This window comes from Mus pahari, chromosome 20 (assembly GCF_900095145.1).
Source record: "Mus pahari chromosome 20, PAHARI_EIJ_v1.1, whole genome shotgun sequence".
Lineage (NCBI taxonomy): Eukaryota > Metazoa > Chordata > Mammalia > Rodentia > Muridae > Mus > Mus pahari.
In genome coordinates this window covers 45,958,176-45,974,127 of record NC_034609.1, presented here as the reverse complement: position 1 = coordinate 45,974,127, position 15,952 = coordinate 45,958,176, and the positions used below count along the sequence as shown (strand labels likewise).

Sequence of the window (15,952 nt, the reverse complement as noted above, 5' to 3'; positions counted from 1 at the left end):
TTGAACTCCAGACCTTCGGAAGAGCAGTCGGGTGCTCTTATCCACTGAGCCATCTTACCAGCCCCTAAAACCGGTTTTTAAAATGGACTTTTTTCAGTGTTTATGCAAATGTAAGCAGGTCTTTCAAAGGGATGTTGGCTAAGGCACATCTTTGGTGGCACAACAGATAATTATGATGCTCTTCACCAAGAGTCCTAACCCATGGTGATCACATCAGGATGCTGGTGACGAGGTTGCCTCTGTCACAGAGGAAGGCCGCAACACCTGCAGGAGGAGGCACATGCTGTATAGGCAGAGCCACTAAGCTGAAGACACACAAGGGGACTGGGAACCAGAGGTAATGACAGCAATGACAGTGGGAACGTTCAAGAGTCTCCACGTTGCTTTCTGCTATAACCCCACAGCATGCCACTTGCAGGAAGGAGGGTCCTTTGTGTGCCTTCTAAATCGAAGGGGAACCAACCCCACTCTTCCCCACAAGTGTGTGGCCAACCAGGGCCCCAGAAGTCTCCTGGCCTCTGCCGAGGACTCTGTATTTTGGACGGCAGCTGTGCCTGAGGTCCTATAGGCTTGGTGGGATCTTGGGATCCTTCCCTGGTTCTGGCTGCTAAGCACTGGCTGCCCTAGGATGCTTCAGATGGTAGGCCTGGGCAGAGGCCCACAGAGGCAGCCGGCAGCTGCACCGGCAGAAACAGGCCTCTGGTTTCCTCAGTGTCTTTACAGACAGGGAGCATAAGAATGCCAGGCAGAACCAAAATGTAAAGCCGTCATATTTGTCTCAGACCATCCAGAAGTCTCTGGGGACACAAGGCACTGCTGCCTGTTCTCCTGTCCAGATATGGAGCACACACTGTGGCTGCACCCACACAGGCCATGCTTGGAGCTTTAGATCAAAGTCAGGAGGAGGCAGGGGGACAGTGAGCAGCAGGGCAGAGCGTGAGGAGGACTCAGAGAGAAGTGGTAAGAGGCTGGTTCTGTTCTCAGCCTTCCACGGGCAGAGAAGCAGAGATGTGTAAGACAGAGATACCAGGGTAGACAGACACATGGCTGTAGATGACACACAGAGAGAGTTCAGGCAGAGGACAGAAGACAGACATGTGCAGAAGCTGCCCGATTCACAGAGCCATCATTTAGTGGGAGAGCTGAGCAGACACTAAGAATGAGTTACGCCTGCTGATTGCCAAGCCTCATAGGAGAAAATGTGGGTTCTCTCCACTCACCTGATTCTTTCTTTACAAACTGCACGCACAAAGTCCTGGACACGGGGCTGCGTGAAATGCTTGTCATAGTAATCCAGCAGCTTGCTGTAGATGGTGGGCACTGCCATGAATACAGTAATCTGTGGGGCTTCAGAACTCAAGAACTTCTCCCAAACCTAACGGAGACAGGAAGCAGCAGTCAGAAGCTAGCTTGGCTGCGGGCACACAGTGCCTCCTGCCTCCATTTCCTCTGTCCTCCTCCCAGAGGCTGTTTCCTGCGTGAAGTGAGTGTGCCCATCAGTGGCTCAGCTCCTGCGCCTCTGAAACATTCCCACTGGACATCTGTGTCCGGCCTGGGAAGAGGAACAATCCAGATGCAACTGCAGCCTGAAGCAACCCCAGCTCAGCTGCAACCACACAGGGACCATGGGGTAGCCTCAGGAATCTGGACGAGCACAGGGCGAGAAGGAGGTGGGTCTGCCGTCTTATCCAAAAGCCACACATGAGCTTTGCATTTTGCCCCAAAACAAACTTCTAAGAAGCTTTAGCATAAAAACATTTACATTTCTAACCAGTTAGGGTTTTGTTTCAATCTTTTAAGAAAAACTGGTGTCCATTTGTTGCTCTGAGGCACCTAAGGGCCGATGCCAAGTAAGCAAGCCATGTTGTTGTAGACCTGCTTCCAGCTCCACAGCCTACACACACACACACACACACACACACACACGGCAGCTCTCACCAGCCAGGCACTGGAAAGGTAAACCGGAATGTCGAGTCTGGTCTGTGCAGGATCACCTGCCACTAAGCTGTAATAAGGAGCCCTCACCTCAGAGGACAACCGAGGAAACACACGCCTCTAGGAGCACAGAGCCATACATCAGAGAGTAAAAGGAAACGAGAGCGCACACGAGTGCAGAGCCTGGAAGGCCAGGTGCTGGGTTCTTAGGCCACGGCACAAAGGCACTCAATACTGTGTCAGGAGGTCACATGATAAGCAATGACAATGTGGAGGACTACAGACTCCTGTGAAGAGCCAACAGCAAACTAAAGATGCAAAAGGGACTGAATGGGCAGACGTGGCACCAGAGTATATAGTGCAGAACAAAGCCTGAAAGAAGCCAGACTGGGGTGGGGCAGGGTAGGGGCGGGCAGATGATGCAAACTCAAATCCAGGAGGAAAAGAAGCCAACGAACAGTGCAAGGTCTGCAGGGCAGGACTGAACAGCATGTCGTTGTCATCTCAGGCAAAGACAGAGCCTGGCTCATGGATTGAAAAATCCACGATTGTCAAAAGGACAATTTCTCACACAACCCTCAAATTCCTCAAATTCCCAAGCTTCATTCTGCAGACACTGACAAGAGGCTCTGGTATCTTACAGTGACAGGCAGAGGTCACAAGAGACAGAACAAAGATGGAAAGAACAAAGGTGAAGGACTGCTCCTTCCAGTTCCCAGAGTAGAAGTCACCAACAGTGTGAGCCCACTCTACTGCAGTGTCCTTGAGCCGCTGCTCTAGTAACACTGCCCTGCACAGGTGATGCCACACAACTCAGTGACACTAGCCATGCTGCCATGTCCCTTCCCCATGGACAATGCCACATCCCTGCTTCCTATCTGCTGGGAAGGGAAGAGTTCAGTGACTCCATAGGTGTGCAGAGGAGACAGGCTGCAGATCACAGGCTGCAGATGGGAGGCAGTGGTGGTCTGCACAGGGGAATGACCCTGATTAAACATGTACATCAGTCAGCAGAGAATGCAAGGGAGACGTGTCTATTGGAGTTGGCTGCACTGAATGGGAAGGTGTAGTCACAGGCCAAGGAGCAGCCACAGGCCCAGGAGAAGCCACAGGTCCAGGAGTAGCCAGAGGTCCAGGAGCAGCAGCACAGACCCAGGAGAAGCAGCTATAGGTCCAGGAACAAGAGCCACTAGAAGCCATAAAAAGCAAGGTGCAACAACCTCAACGGAGCCTTCAGGTGTAACTCCCTCCAATACTTTGATTTTGGCTCTATCAAACTCATTTTAGATTCGGCCCACCAGACAGCTAAGAAAATAAATGTGTGCTTTGGTTGGTTGGTTGGTTGACTGGTTGTTTTTTTTTAAGACAGGGTTTCTCTGTGTAGCTTTGGCTGTCCTGGAACTCGCTCTGGAGACCAGGTTGGCCTCAAATTCACAGAGATCCATCTGCCTCTGCCTCCTGAGCATTGGGATTAAAAGTGTGTGTCATCACCAACCAGCAAGCATGTGCTGTTTAACCCTCCTGCCTACAGAGGCTGCCTGGGCCTTCCGGGAGCCCTGATCCAACCTTACCTGCTGAGCACTGAACTCCGGCAGCATGACGCAGGTGGCTCCTACCCAGAGTGGACAGAGCAGCTTGTTGACCACGCCGTGGACATGGTGCAGCGGGAGGACATGAAGGATCACATCGTTTTTAGTCCACGCCCATGAGTGGACCAGCCCAGTCACCTGTGGGGAACAGCACTGCCTATGAACAGGGGTGACAGGCTACAGGGATGGCACTGGCAGACAAGTCTCTAGGGGATCCTGAGCAGGGAAGGAAGAACTGATAGGGCCCTTTGCTCCTTCCTTCTAGTCGTGGTCACTGGACCATGAAGGTAGTGATACCGGCTCCAGCAGGCCACCACAACCTGAGTCTCTACTAAGGTAGGAGATGGTCTCTAAGCTGAACATCTCCTCCAGGAGTGATGCTGCACACGGCCCATCACACCCGTGAGCCCGATGGCTGGAACCACACACGTTTCATAAGCCAGGAGCCAGGATCCTGGGATCCACTTCTTCCCTCCTTCGTGCGCTGCTGCCTGGTGCTCCACTTCACTGTTCCTACTGTATGGAGACTTCGCGGGACACAGTCACACTTTGTAGAAGGTGAGCACAGTCAGTGACTGACAGATGGGCTTTCCAAGGTGGTTCTGGGCGTGGCAGACTATAAAGCTAACACACAAGGCTGGGAATTGACCGAGAAGTGGCTCCTGTTTCTAGGGCACTCTTATAAATCCCAGCCTTAGGTACCCATCACACCCTGACAACGCAGGGGTTCAATTCTGGCAGGACACTCAGTGATCCCTGTTCTTGTGTGCCTCACCACCACGTACTGTAAGCTGGTGGGTCACTGCTACTCCTTGTCACCGAGCATTTCAGAATTTACAGGGTAGTGATAGCTGTGAATGACACTGTGGAAAAGCAGGCCACCCCAGGAAGCACCTCAGAGCCCCACTCAGTGGTGACAGTAAATGAGGCCAGGACAGTGAGAGAGGAGTACAGAGAGGCCCCAGGAGCACCCCGGCACTCACCACAGCGGCTAGGTTTCGGTGGGTGCTCAGTGCACCCTTGGGCCTCCCCGTGGTCCCGCTGGTGTAGAAGATCATAGCACCCCGGTCACGCCACCCACTCTCTTCAATTGGCCGCTCTGTGGGCTTCTCTGTCACTCCACGGTAGACGGCAGGCGTGAGCGGCAGAAGAGGGACTCCCAGCCTCTGAGTCAGCGGACTTAGCCGCTCCAAGTACTCCTGGCCAACCACGACCACAGAGCTCCGGGAGTCCTGGATGAAATACTCCAGCTGGGCCTCAGGGTGCTTCCAGTACAGTGGGACAGCAACACCACCACTCATCCAGGAGGCCCACTGTGCTACAACGTAGGAGACGTCATTGGAGCACAGGAAGGAGACCCTTTCTTCCTGGAGGTCCCCAACCTTACAACCCCGAAGCCTGCAGATCTCCTGGGCCAGACAAAGGCTGCGGTCATACAGTTCCCTGTAGGTGTGACGGCCATGCTTGTCAATAAGGGCGATCCTGTCCCCAAAGGCCAGGGCACGGATGAATACCGGGACACTCCCATCTGTGTGGGCCTCTGGAGTGGTAGGCAGGAGGCTATGTCCTCTGTGTCTTCTGGGAATCAGCTGACTGGAGGCCAAGGACCAGAAGAGGCGCCTGAAGGGTAGTGCCAAGTGGGGTGGCATCACACCGACAAACTACTGGCTGGGCTGGGGAGGATGAGAGAGCCAAGTGAGACACTCTGGTGCCCACCCAAGCCCTACCCATAGCAAGGTTTAAAACACACCCTGCAAACACACCCAAAAGCTGCGGAGACTCTTAACATGGCACCCCTAAACCGAGGGCTAGCACTCTCCACGGTACAACCTGTTTAGAAAGTGTCAGCGCTTCTGATTTGGGTTCTTTAAAGAGTTCAAAACCACGCAAAAGTCCTAAATTATTTTATGTTAGGAAAACCACAGTATTCTTAAGATAAAACCTGAATAATGGGTTTTGTGATTCTGAGCCTGGAAAACCACTAGTTAGTAGACGCAGGCATTGCAGGAACTCAAAAGTCACCCTTGCCCCTCTCAGATTCCACCTGAGACACAGCCTGCTCAGGAAGAACACAGCTGCTTCTCTCCAGCATGTCCCAAAGTGTAGTGATGCAGCAAATGCAACCCAGCAGAACCGAAGGAAGGCAACTTCCCAAGGCTAGACAACATCAGTTTGTCTTTCTGAATACAACTACTAAGTTGTAACGAAATGAGCAGAGGAAGTGTGCTCAGGAGAGGGAGGAAGTCACTGCTGAGCTGTGAAGCTGCTCCACTGGACATCGGCTCTGGGGAGCCTGAGGTCCATCCCAGAGAAACAGAGGGGCCATCACACTTCCACGATGGCTCTGTTCTAGATCCGCTCCCCGGTGCTAGCTAGCAACGTCCCCTGCTCTGGTTTTATAACCCTCATGTCACATGTTCCTTACTATCTGGCAAGATGACAGCCCCCACCCTGTCTGGACTCCATCAGTTAGAACACATCACTCCCCACTAAGGCCCTTTGGCTTCTGACACACCTACCCACCAATCACTTGTGGCTTTCATTTGAGCAGCCTCCCCAACCACAGTAAAGAGCCAAGAGGCCACGCCTGCTTTGGCAGACACAGCTGAGCTGGATCAGTGATCAGTGCAGAGGTTATAGTGAGCTAAAGGCACTGCTACCTGTCTTTAGAGAGGCACTACATATTGTCACTAGACATCACTCATATGAAGTCAATAAAGACACTTGCTGACAGGAACCTTGCCACCACCCCCAGGCCATGTGTCTAAAGTTCCCTGACAGACACAACAGCTGGCATGCTCTGGGGTGATAGCTGGGAGCCTTACACTATCCCAGAAGGCCCAGGAGAAGGACAAAGGCAAGGCTGACTGTACCCTTGCCTCGCCTCCCTTCAGTCCCTCTGTGAGGTCGCACTACCGCATGTCACAGTCCCTCTGTGGAGTCTGTCTCATTAGCATGCTCTCTCTAACACGTACCAACTTTTCTTTTTCATTAGCTTGCTGGGGCAAGCCAACACGACACTGCCTGCTATATGTACTAAATGCAGCTTTGTCTTTAGGTAGAGTCTCACAGTGTAGCCCTGGCTGTCCTAGACCTCTCTCTGTAGACGAGGCTGGCCTTGAACTCAGAGACCAGCCTGCCTCTTCAGTGTTGGAATTAAGTGTGTGCTCCACACCAGGACAGCGTTACTCTCCTATATACAGACTACTTGCAACACTTACATAAGTACCTGACAAAGCAAGTTCTGCGTCAGTCAGTAGCCTGAATACGAAGTTTTGTTCTGTGCGCAAGACCTTTGGGAGTGGCTCTGCTTGCCTGCCTTCTCGCTGGGCTTGGCTGCTCTCGCCTCTATCCAGACGTTCAGGTCAAGATAGCAGAAAAACTCCACCTCACTTTTCTGTGCAGAAGTTAGCTTGTGGCTGCTTGCAGGCTCTAAGCACATGGGGTCTGCACGGGCAGTGAGGACCCCACAGCTGCTCTCAGCTCTGCTCCACGGGGGCTCAGAGGTCCCAGGCTGTTCACACCCTGGATTTCTACTTCTATAAAGACACCAAAAAATGCAGGCGACAGCAGGGCTAGGCAAGAGAAGCCATGTGGGCTTCCAGAAGTCAGTAAGCACGGAGTAAATCGGGGTGGTTAATTCTCACGCCAACAACCTCTCTATTTGTTTCACAGTCAGAGATGCCAAAAGCAAGAGAAAGATCTGCTGGGTGGTATTTCTGAGTTACAGACTTGGGACCAGATTCCTGTGGGTTAGAGTGTGAGATGTCGCAGGATGCTCTGCGGGAAGGGTGGATCAACAGGGAGGATATAACATCTGTCATTCATCTATTTTCTCTGCACATGGAAAACTCACACAGAAAGACCTGCTGTGTGAGAGACACCAGAAGCAGCTAACATGATTCTGCACTACAGCCTCCAAATGGCACAACTCTCCTTCGGAAGCACCCGGAGAGCCCAGCACGCGGGAGGTACTACCTGCTGCCCAGCACCCAGACGTGGGAACCCATCAGCATCTGGAAGCTGTACAAAGGACCCCGAGACCAGGTTCCTGATGAAGAATTGCCTGGAGAGATGACAGCACACAGGAACAAGGGCATGGGAGAGCCCTCCTGATACAGGCCTCCAGTCCTACGGAGGGCAAGAGCTTGAATCATGAGAAAGAAGCCCTCTTAGCAGTAGCACAAATACTTGCAAACCTTCCCCCCTTGTTGCATTAACTCTACGACCTTAGGGACACAAAAGTTGTGCTCACAGTGTACTCACACAAGTGGTAATGGCATCAACGGACACTAACCAATGGTCCTCTGAAAAAGCATAAGTGGATCACAAATATGATCACAGACACTCAAATACGCATGTGCAATAGAGTGCTGGCCTCCACCAACCTATCTGGCACCCTCCTTTTGACACCTCCGTACCCCGTGAGGTGGTAGGGCTGAGTCAACCTGGCTAACCAGACATAAGCAACACAGTAGGGTGGTCACAAGATCTGGAGCAGGCAGAGTTGATGCAGCTTCAGCTTCAGCTCTGGGGTAGAGTCCTGAGCCCTGAAGGTTGGTGGCCATGGACAGACACTGGGCATCAGGAGTTATCAAGCCAGGCTCCTCGTGGAACAGACTCAGTTATAGTTACCCAGGGGGCCCTCATTCTGTGAGGAGACACCCACACCAGCAAGAACAGTGGCCCCCATGAGGAGGACACACTGACCCTGGGGTGACAGGTCAGGGAGGGTGGTAGAGGGAAAGAGCAAACCGGGTCCTGTACGGACAGCCGTGCTCATGCTGGGGCGGCTCTGCTGAGACATCGTCAGTTCTTAAAAGTTCTACCATGTCCCCTCTGAGGCACTGTCTTAGTCTCTCATGTACAGGAATGGGACCAGTGCAGCCCTCCAAAGCTGCTGGTTTTGTGTCAACTTGATACAAACTGGAGTTCACAGAGAAAGGAGCTTCAGATGAGGAAATGCCTCTGTGAGATCCAGCTATGGGGCATTTTCTCAATTAGTGATCAAGGGGTAAAGGCCCATTGTGGATGGTGCCATCCCTGGGCTGGGAGTCTTGGATTCTATAAGAGAGCAAGCTGAGCAAGCCGGAGGAAGCAAGCCAGTAAGGAACATCCCTCCATGGCCTCTGCATCAGCTCCTGCTTCCTACCTGTTTGAGTTCCAGTCCTGACTTCCTTTGGTGATGAACAGCAACGTGGAAGTGTAAGCTGAATAAACCCTTCCTTCCCCAACTTGCTTCCTGGTCATGATGTTTGTGCAGGAATAGAAACCCTGACTAAGACAGTGTTCAAGCACGAGTCTGGCCTAATCATTAAACATCTGTCAGCACTGAGCTAACTCTCAGCTCATCCAACCCGAGCTAGCTCTTAAGGCAAAATAAAGTCTGTCTATTCAGGGTATCAGGGTATCTGGCTGTGCATGGTTCCCTGACCCACTTCATGTCCAGGGATGCCACCAAGAAAGGTATGTTTACATCCGTCTCAAGACGAGGGCAGCAGGGACACCTGTTTCACAATAATCACGTTGGCCTTGGAGAACGCTTAGCGCGTTTCCGATTTCAGGACTCCCTGGCGGGACAGCCTATGGCTTAGATGAGTTGAGTGCTCCTACAGCAGTATCAGGAGGCTCTCACGGGTCTTAGTGGTCAGCCACAGCCAAGTCTCCTCCCTGCCAGGATGAGAATCAACACACTTCGCTTTTAGAGAAATCCCCGGACCCGCTTCCCAATCCAGAAGCCCTTCCTCGCAGGCACGCTGGTCCCCCGTCCCTGCCGCCCTCGTCGGCTCTCGGGACCCATCCGAGCCAGGACCCTGGCGACCTGCATCCCACACGGTGCTCGGCGCAAACAAACCGGGGAGGGGCTTCGAGTGGCTTCAGCCCGGGTCCTACACAAGTTTCCCTCGCACTGTGACAGACACCTGCCCGACAGGTCCCACGGCCCCCGGGTCAGCTCCAGCTCACCTCGACACCCCCTTCCTTGTTGTCCGCTGCGCGCTCCCCTGGGTCAGGCGGGGTGGGGGTGTCACGGGGCTGAGCACGGGAGTGCAAGGTCGGCCAGGTAGGGGGATCGGGCCGGAATGAGTCCTACACCTAAAAGTGTCCGCTGGCGAAAAGTGTCCGTCGATCTAATATGTCCCCGGATGCAGCGCCTGGGTAATGCGTTCCGGGGTCGAGCGTTCCTGCTAGTTCGCATACTCTCATCTGGTCGCAGGTCCTGAGAGGGACTGCCAGAGAAGTGGCCTTTAGGTGCCTGACAGATGGAACAGGTACTGTGGGTTGTTTGCATTGGGTCCGATTTAACTGTTGTTATTGAGACAGGGTCTCATGTAGCCCAAGCAGGCTTTGAACTCAGCAATGTAGCTAAGGGTGACCTACGTCTACCTCTTGAGAGATGACTAATTATGGGCTTGCTTCGCCACATTCGGCTTACGTAGTGCCAAGGATGAAACCCGGGACTTCATACATGCCAGACAAGCACCGCGACGACTCGGAGCCGTATCGTCAGCCCTCGACGATCATTTTAATAGGCATGATGGCTCCCGTGGCCCAAGGGACCATACAACTGTGGTCACCATCTTCTCCAAAACAGGATGTAAATGGGCTCCCTTGGTCCCTAAAGAGGGGTTCCTCGGCTCGCAGTTGGGGGTCTGCATGCTAAACACACCAGGTGATTTTTTTATTTATTATTATTTTCTTTATTTACATTTCAAATGCTATCCTGAAAGTTCCCTATTACTCCCCCCCCCCGCCCCTGCTCCCCTACCCACCCACTCCCACTACTTGGCCCTGGCCTTCCCCTGTGCTGGGTCATATAAAGTTTACAAGACCAATGATGGCTGATTAGGCCATCTTCTGCCACATATGAAGCAGGAGACTTGAGCTCAGAGGGTATTGGGTAGTTCAAATTGTTGTTACACCTAGAGGGTTGCAGCCCTGTATAGCTCCTTGGGTACTTTCTCTAGCTCCTCCATTGGGGGACCTGTGTTCCATCCAATAGCTGACTGTGAGCATCCACTTCTGTGTTTGCCAGGCACTGGCATAGCCTCACAAGAGGCCGCTATATCAGGGTCCCTTCAGCAGAATCCTTCTGGCATATGCATTAGTATCTGGGTTTACACCGGGTGATTTTTAAATCTGTGACACAGACCAGGAACTGTGGTGGAATGGAGGCGAGGTCTCATTCTGTAGCACAGGCTGGCATTAAACCCCTGGTGACCCCACTGCCTCCTGAGTATAGGGATTTCAGGTCTGTGCCACCACAGCCAGCTTTAGGGCAGGCTATTAAACGCTTTCTGTACAGTTAAGATAAACCTTGAAGCACTAAGGTCCGTTTGTCAGTGGCAGCAAAGCTAGAGACAAAACTCCTCTACCTGAGGCAGCTCACAGACCTCACAGACCTCCATGTGTGTAAAACACAGATTCTTGACTTAGGCTTTCAGAAAGATTCATTATGAAACACATTTTGGAGTTAGTAAGGCATAGCTTTAATGTAATTTTAAGCATAAACATTGAGACAGACTGATTGGTGAGGGAACTGATTTAGGCAAAGGATGGCAGACGCCCTAGTTCTGCTGTATGCAGTGTCTTTACAGTAGCCATACACAAAATTCAGGAGGCTTCTGAGGTTACACTGTTTCTAACAAGTTTTTTGTTTCCTTTTCTTTTCCCTTTTTGTGCAAGTGAGATCGAAGAGAGGAAGAGGCGGAGTATCAACGTAACATTGGGATTCACACCACAGGCCCTAGGACTTCTGTGCTTAAACGTCCGCATTCGAAGCATAGTCCTAGACGTGGCCTGAATCAAGTCAGCTTCTGTGACCCCTGGGCCTTGGAAATCATCAAGAGTCTGGATTTGGGTTTGGAGTGCTCAGTTGTTAGCATAACCCCCAGGATTAGATTCCCAGTAATGTCTAAACCAGACATGATAATCACAGTATTTGGAATGTGGAAGCAAAAGGATTAGAAATTCGGGGTTATCTGACTACATAGAGAGTTTGAGGTCAGCTTGGGATACATAAGATTGTCTCAAAAACAAACCAACCAACCAACAAACAAAACCACAAAACCAACAAGAGAAGAGAGAGAGTGGCTGGAGAGATTGCTCAGTGGTTAGAGCATGTACTCCCCTCCCAGGGGATCCGCATTTGATTCTAAGTACTCATATCAAGTAGTTCACAACTGCCTGTAACTCAAGCTCCATGGGCGGTCCTGCTTCTGTGGACACACACACACTTATACAAGAATAACAAGAGGCCCACAGGGTCCAGTCCCACCCAGCCCCTGAGCTTCAGATTGGCATTTCAGTGACCATAGCACAAGTGTTCAGGCATGACCAGACATTTGAGGTTATCCATATCGTCACTAACAGGAGAGGTGTGGACTAACACAGCCAGGAAAAACAAATGCAGCAAGCAGGCTTATCCACGTGAGGAGAACTCCAGCGAGATCCCCATTACTGTCCTCAGCTGAGGTACAGAGGTCCTGCAGGACCAAGATGCTCCAGCAGAGAGTTTCCCAAAGACCTGAGGGCTAGGAAGAGTGGTGGCTAAGCAGAATCCTCCACGGAAGGGCTGGAAACCAGGGGGGAGGGGTGTATCTGGGCAAAGAGCTGAGGTGGAAAGCAGAGGGGGAGAGATTATCTGGGTCTGCTGGGAAGTCTGGTAGACAGGATTTGAGGTTTCAGGAAGGGAACGTGGAAAACACAGAACAAGGGAATTCACAGGAGAAATTCAAAAGAGCCAGCAGAGACCAGGCCATGAGGGTCTGGCACAGAGGATCAGGTGGCCATGTGAACTTTGCAAGTGCAAGGGTGGAGTGTAGCAGTTGCCCCTCAGAGGGAGGCTGTGCGCACAGGCCACCAGAGCACTTCCTGCTGTGGGCGAGTGTGAACTGCCATTACTCTGGCCTTCTTCATCAATGGCTCCCCGTCGTGGTCCAGGACAGGTGCCTGTCAACAGATGTGAGATAAACGGGTGTAGCCAGACAGCAGCACCTGCAGCCTCGGGCAGGAAGCCAGCTCCCACCTTCCCTCGAGGAGATGGCTGAGCCATCCTACGTGACAGTTTCAGGTCAAGACGCAGCCTCTGTTTTCCACCTTGGGTTCAGGTGGTTGAGATGACTCTGCGCTTTCTACGACACATCTCACAACCAGACCTTTCCCTATCCCTGTCAGATGCTTGCGTACTCCAGACACCTGCTGACCCCCCCCCCCACATGAGCATACCTGCCCTTTCAAGAAAAAAATAATCTCCTCACTGCAGCATCCTGGGAGGGGACTCAGCCCCTCCCCCAAGCCCTTTGCACCTCCAGCTTAATGAGCAGAAGCTGCTGGGGGCGCCTGGGTCACACCTTCTCACTTGACTGAAGCATAGCCCAGATCTGGCTGGCAAGGAGTTTGCTCACCAGGGGAGCTTCCGAAAGCTGTGAACGAATTACCTTCTGCAGGCGGCCTGTTCTGTAGGCGCCTGCACTGGTGTCCCTGGGAGGCCCAGCCCTGGGAGCACTGATGCCACCTCATGCCTGGTGACTAAGAGAAGAGATCTTGACAGTCTCTGACCTGCTTTCTGTGTCCAGGCTGGCCCAGCCTACATGGAACAGGGCTGACCTGAATCTAGAGCTAGACACTGACAGAGAGGTCATGGACGTTCCCAGGGAGGATATGGAAGGCATCCTAGCCTGCTTGTTGTTTCCTTGATTGATCCCGTGTCTAGAGAAGACTCGGGAACAGCCTGTGGAGGGTCTGCCTGAAGAAAACAGAGGCGTCTGTACACAGTCCTGTGAAGAGTGTGCTGGCCAGCAAGTCCCACAGTACCCATGGAGACTGAAGACCACGTCCAACTTGTAGGAGGCCTGATTTTGCCCTTCTGTGTTTTAAAAAAAAAACGTTTGTTTGTTTGTTGTTATTTTATGCACATTGGTGATTTGACTGCGTGTATGTCTGTGTGAGTGTGTGTGTCAGATCCCCTGGAACAGGAGTTCCAGACAGTTGTGTATGTGGGTGCTAGCAATGGAACTGGGGTCCTCTAGAAGAGCAGCCAGTGCTCTTAACTGCTAAGCTTTCTCCTCAGACCCCTCTTCTGGATTCTTGATGCTTGTGATTGTGTAAGATAACATTTGTTATTTTTTACTCATCAAGTTTTTTGAGACATGGTCTAATAAATTCCAGGCTGGCCTCAAACTCATTATGTATCTGAAGGTAAGGATGACCCTGGATTCCTGTCCCTTCTGTCTCTGTTGCTCAGGTCTGGGATGTCTTTCATGGGCTGCCACACATAGTTTATGGGTGCTGGGGATTGAAACCAGGGCTTCCTGTATGATGAGTAAGATCTTTACCAACTGAGCCATATCCCTAACCCTATAGGCCGTGAAGTTCTGAGGCAATGTGAACTATCTCTGAGGAGTAAGGCCTGGCTTCCATCAGTGAGGGGATGTGGGAGGGGCAGGTGAGCTTCTCAGCTCCTCATCTGTAGGAGAGAAGACCATTTCCAGTATGTGTTGTGAAAGTCAAATAAGGAATCCCAGGTAGGACACAGTGCCAGGAGAACAGCAAGCATTGAACACGGACACCATTCTGTCACAAACCATCTATATAACTTTTTTTTTTTTAAATCACAGAACAGTTAGGGCCCAGATGATCTGGTTCAAGAATCAGGCTTCAAGAAAAGAAAAAGGTTGTCTGTGAAAAATGATGGTTGCGCTGGTTCCCAGAAGGCCAGCAGTCTAGGGTCCTGAGGAGTCAGGAGGGCCATCATGCTTGACAAAAGGGATGGGCAAGCACAAGGTCTCTGGGTCAAGTGGCATGGAGACCAAGGTTCTTAGCTGAGGCTGCCCGGAGGGTGCACATGAAGGGAGGCTGTGAGTTTGTGGTGGTCAGAGGAGCGTTCTAGAATTAGATGAATAATTAAGCGGAAGTCATCAGGTCTGTTGGAGAGCTCAGATCATCGTGAGGCTATAGCCGGTGGCTGAGCCACATGACACTGCAGTGTCGTCCATTCCTCGTGGCCAGATGGCTGTGGTCCACTGCTAATTCTCAGCATCTTGAGGGTGTCCATCATGCTGTGGGTGGCTGGTCTAGGGAGACGGTGTCTACCAAGTGTAAGTTTGCTCATGCCACCGAGAGGCTGAGAATTTTGGTATTGGGTTTTGGCACGGGGCTCCTAAAACGCTGCCAGTGTCCCACGAGACAGAGAAGACATCTGTTTGGGCTCCAGACTTGTGACCGCCTCTTCTACAGGTCATAGAAAGTTAAAGATTTCAACTTCTCTTCCCCAAGCAGGTCACAGAAGCACAAATCCCCAAGAAGTGTCTGGCCAGACAAGCCTGGCTGAGTATCCCCCACCTGGCCACAGACACTAGCCTGTGCCCCTCACCCCCTCTGCCCGGTCACGTCCCCACACGTGCCCATGCACTGTTATGCTCAGACTGCAATGTCTCCGTGAGAGCCCGAGAGGAGAGGAGACGGAGCCTGTGGGCAACTGAGCACCCTGGAGGCTGGCATACCCAAACGGTTCGATTAGAAGCTCCCGCATGGGGGACACTGCCAGTCCTTTCCCTATTTCCCCTGGCTGGCTGGCCTCTTACCCCGATTTACTCCCTTTTAAATAAACAGTAGACATTTCCTTGAGTTCTGTGAGCTACTCAGCAAACTGATTGAAGTAACTAACTGGGACCCGGATTTAAAGCCAGTCAGGAGTATAAGCCATAATCCATTGCTTGCTGTGACCTCATTTGCTTTTGGTCCACAGCTCTCCCATAGAGCTGCTCTGACTATATCCAAGGTTAGCCTACACAGACCCTCTGTCCATGTCTCCCACTCACCCTCTGGCCCTTTGGTCCAAGCCCACACCTTATCTGCATGGCCCCTCTGTCCACGTAAAACACCTCACTCACAGTCTTCCCCGCCCATGTCTACACTTCATCTCCACACCCCCTCCGTCCACATCATCGACGATTCCTCTCCACAGCCCTATTGTCTGGCCTTGGAGAAGGCTCTGGGCCTTCCTCAAAGTTCCAGAAACCCACAGAGGGCCCGACTCTCCATTTGCTTCAATAGATACACCACAGGGCATTGGTTGCGAGCACATGGCTGGCCTTTTCGGAAGTGTGAATAAACAGCGCTGGCCCACAGGGCCATGTAGTAGTCAGGGAGCTGTGTGGGACTGTCATGGGATCAGGGATCCTGACAGGGACATATCGAGACCCCAATCCTGCCAGAACTCCTTCCCGTGAAGCCATGAATGCCAGGCCTCACAGGGCAAAGATGTCCAAGTGCCACCAATGTGGTTTCCCTACAGCTGCCACCAGCTTGGCGTGGGCACTCCTGGGGGCTGGCTCCTTCCACATGGCAAGGCAACACAGCTGCCAGCTTGGCGAAGCAGCTGCGAGAGGCGCCCCTGCCTGCCCCTTGAGGTGCCAGTTGGGAGGCAG

General features: G+C 52.2%; 1 protein-coding gene across 1 annotated transcript in view; it reads right to left on the bottom strand.

Annotated features, from left to right (window-relative positions):
- The window catches only part of Acsf3 (acyl-CoA synthetase family member 3), a 41,932-nt gene extending 32,327 nt beyond the window's left edge, over nucleotides 1-9,605 (bottom strand). Inside the window, exons 1-4 of the mRNA XM_021220579.2 lie at nucleotides 9,489-9,605; nucleotides 4,508-5,197; nucleotides 3,507-3,662; nucleotides 1,221-1,375 (exon numbers count right to left, since the gene is read on the bottom strand). Of these exons, the coding sequence (XP_021076238.1) occupies nucleotides 1,221-1,375; nucleotides 3,507-3,662; nucleotides 4,508-5,173 (977 nt within the window). The 5' untranslated portion in view covers nucleotides 5,174-5,197; nucleotides 9,489-9,605. The remainder of the gene's footprint in view (nucleotides 1-1,220; nucleotides 1,376-3,506; nucleotides 3,663-4,507; nucleotides 5,198-9,488) is intronic.
- Nucleotides 9,606-15,952: the final 6,347 nt, after the last annotated feature.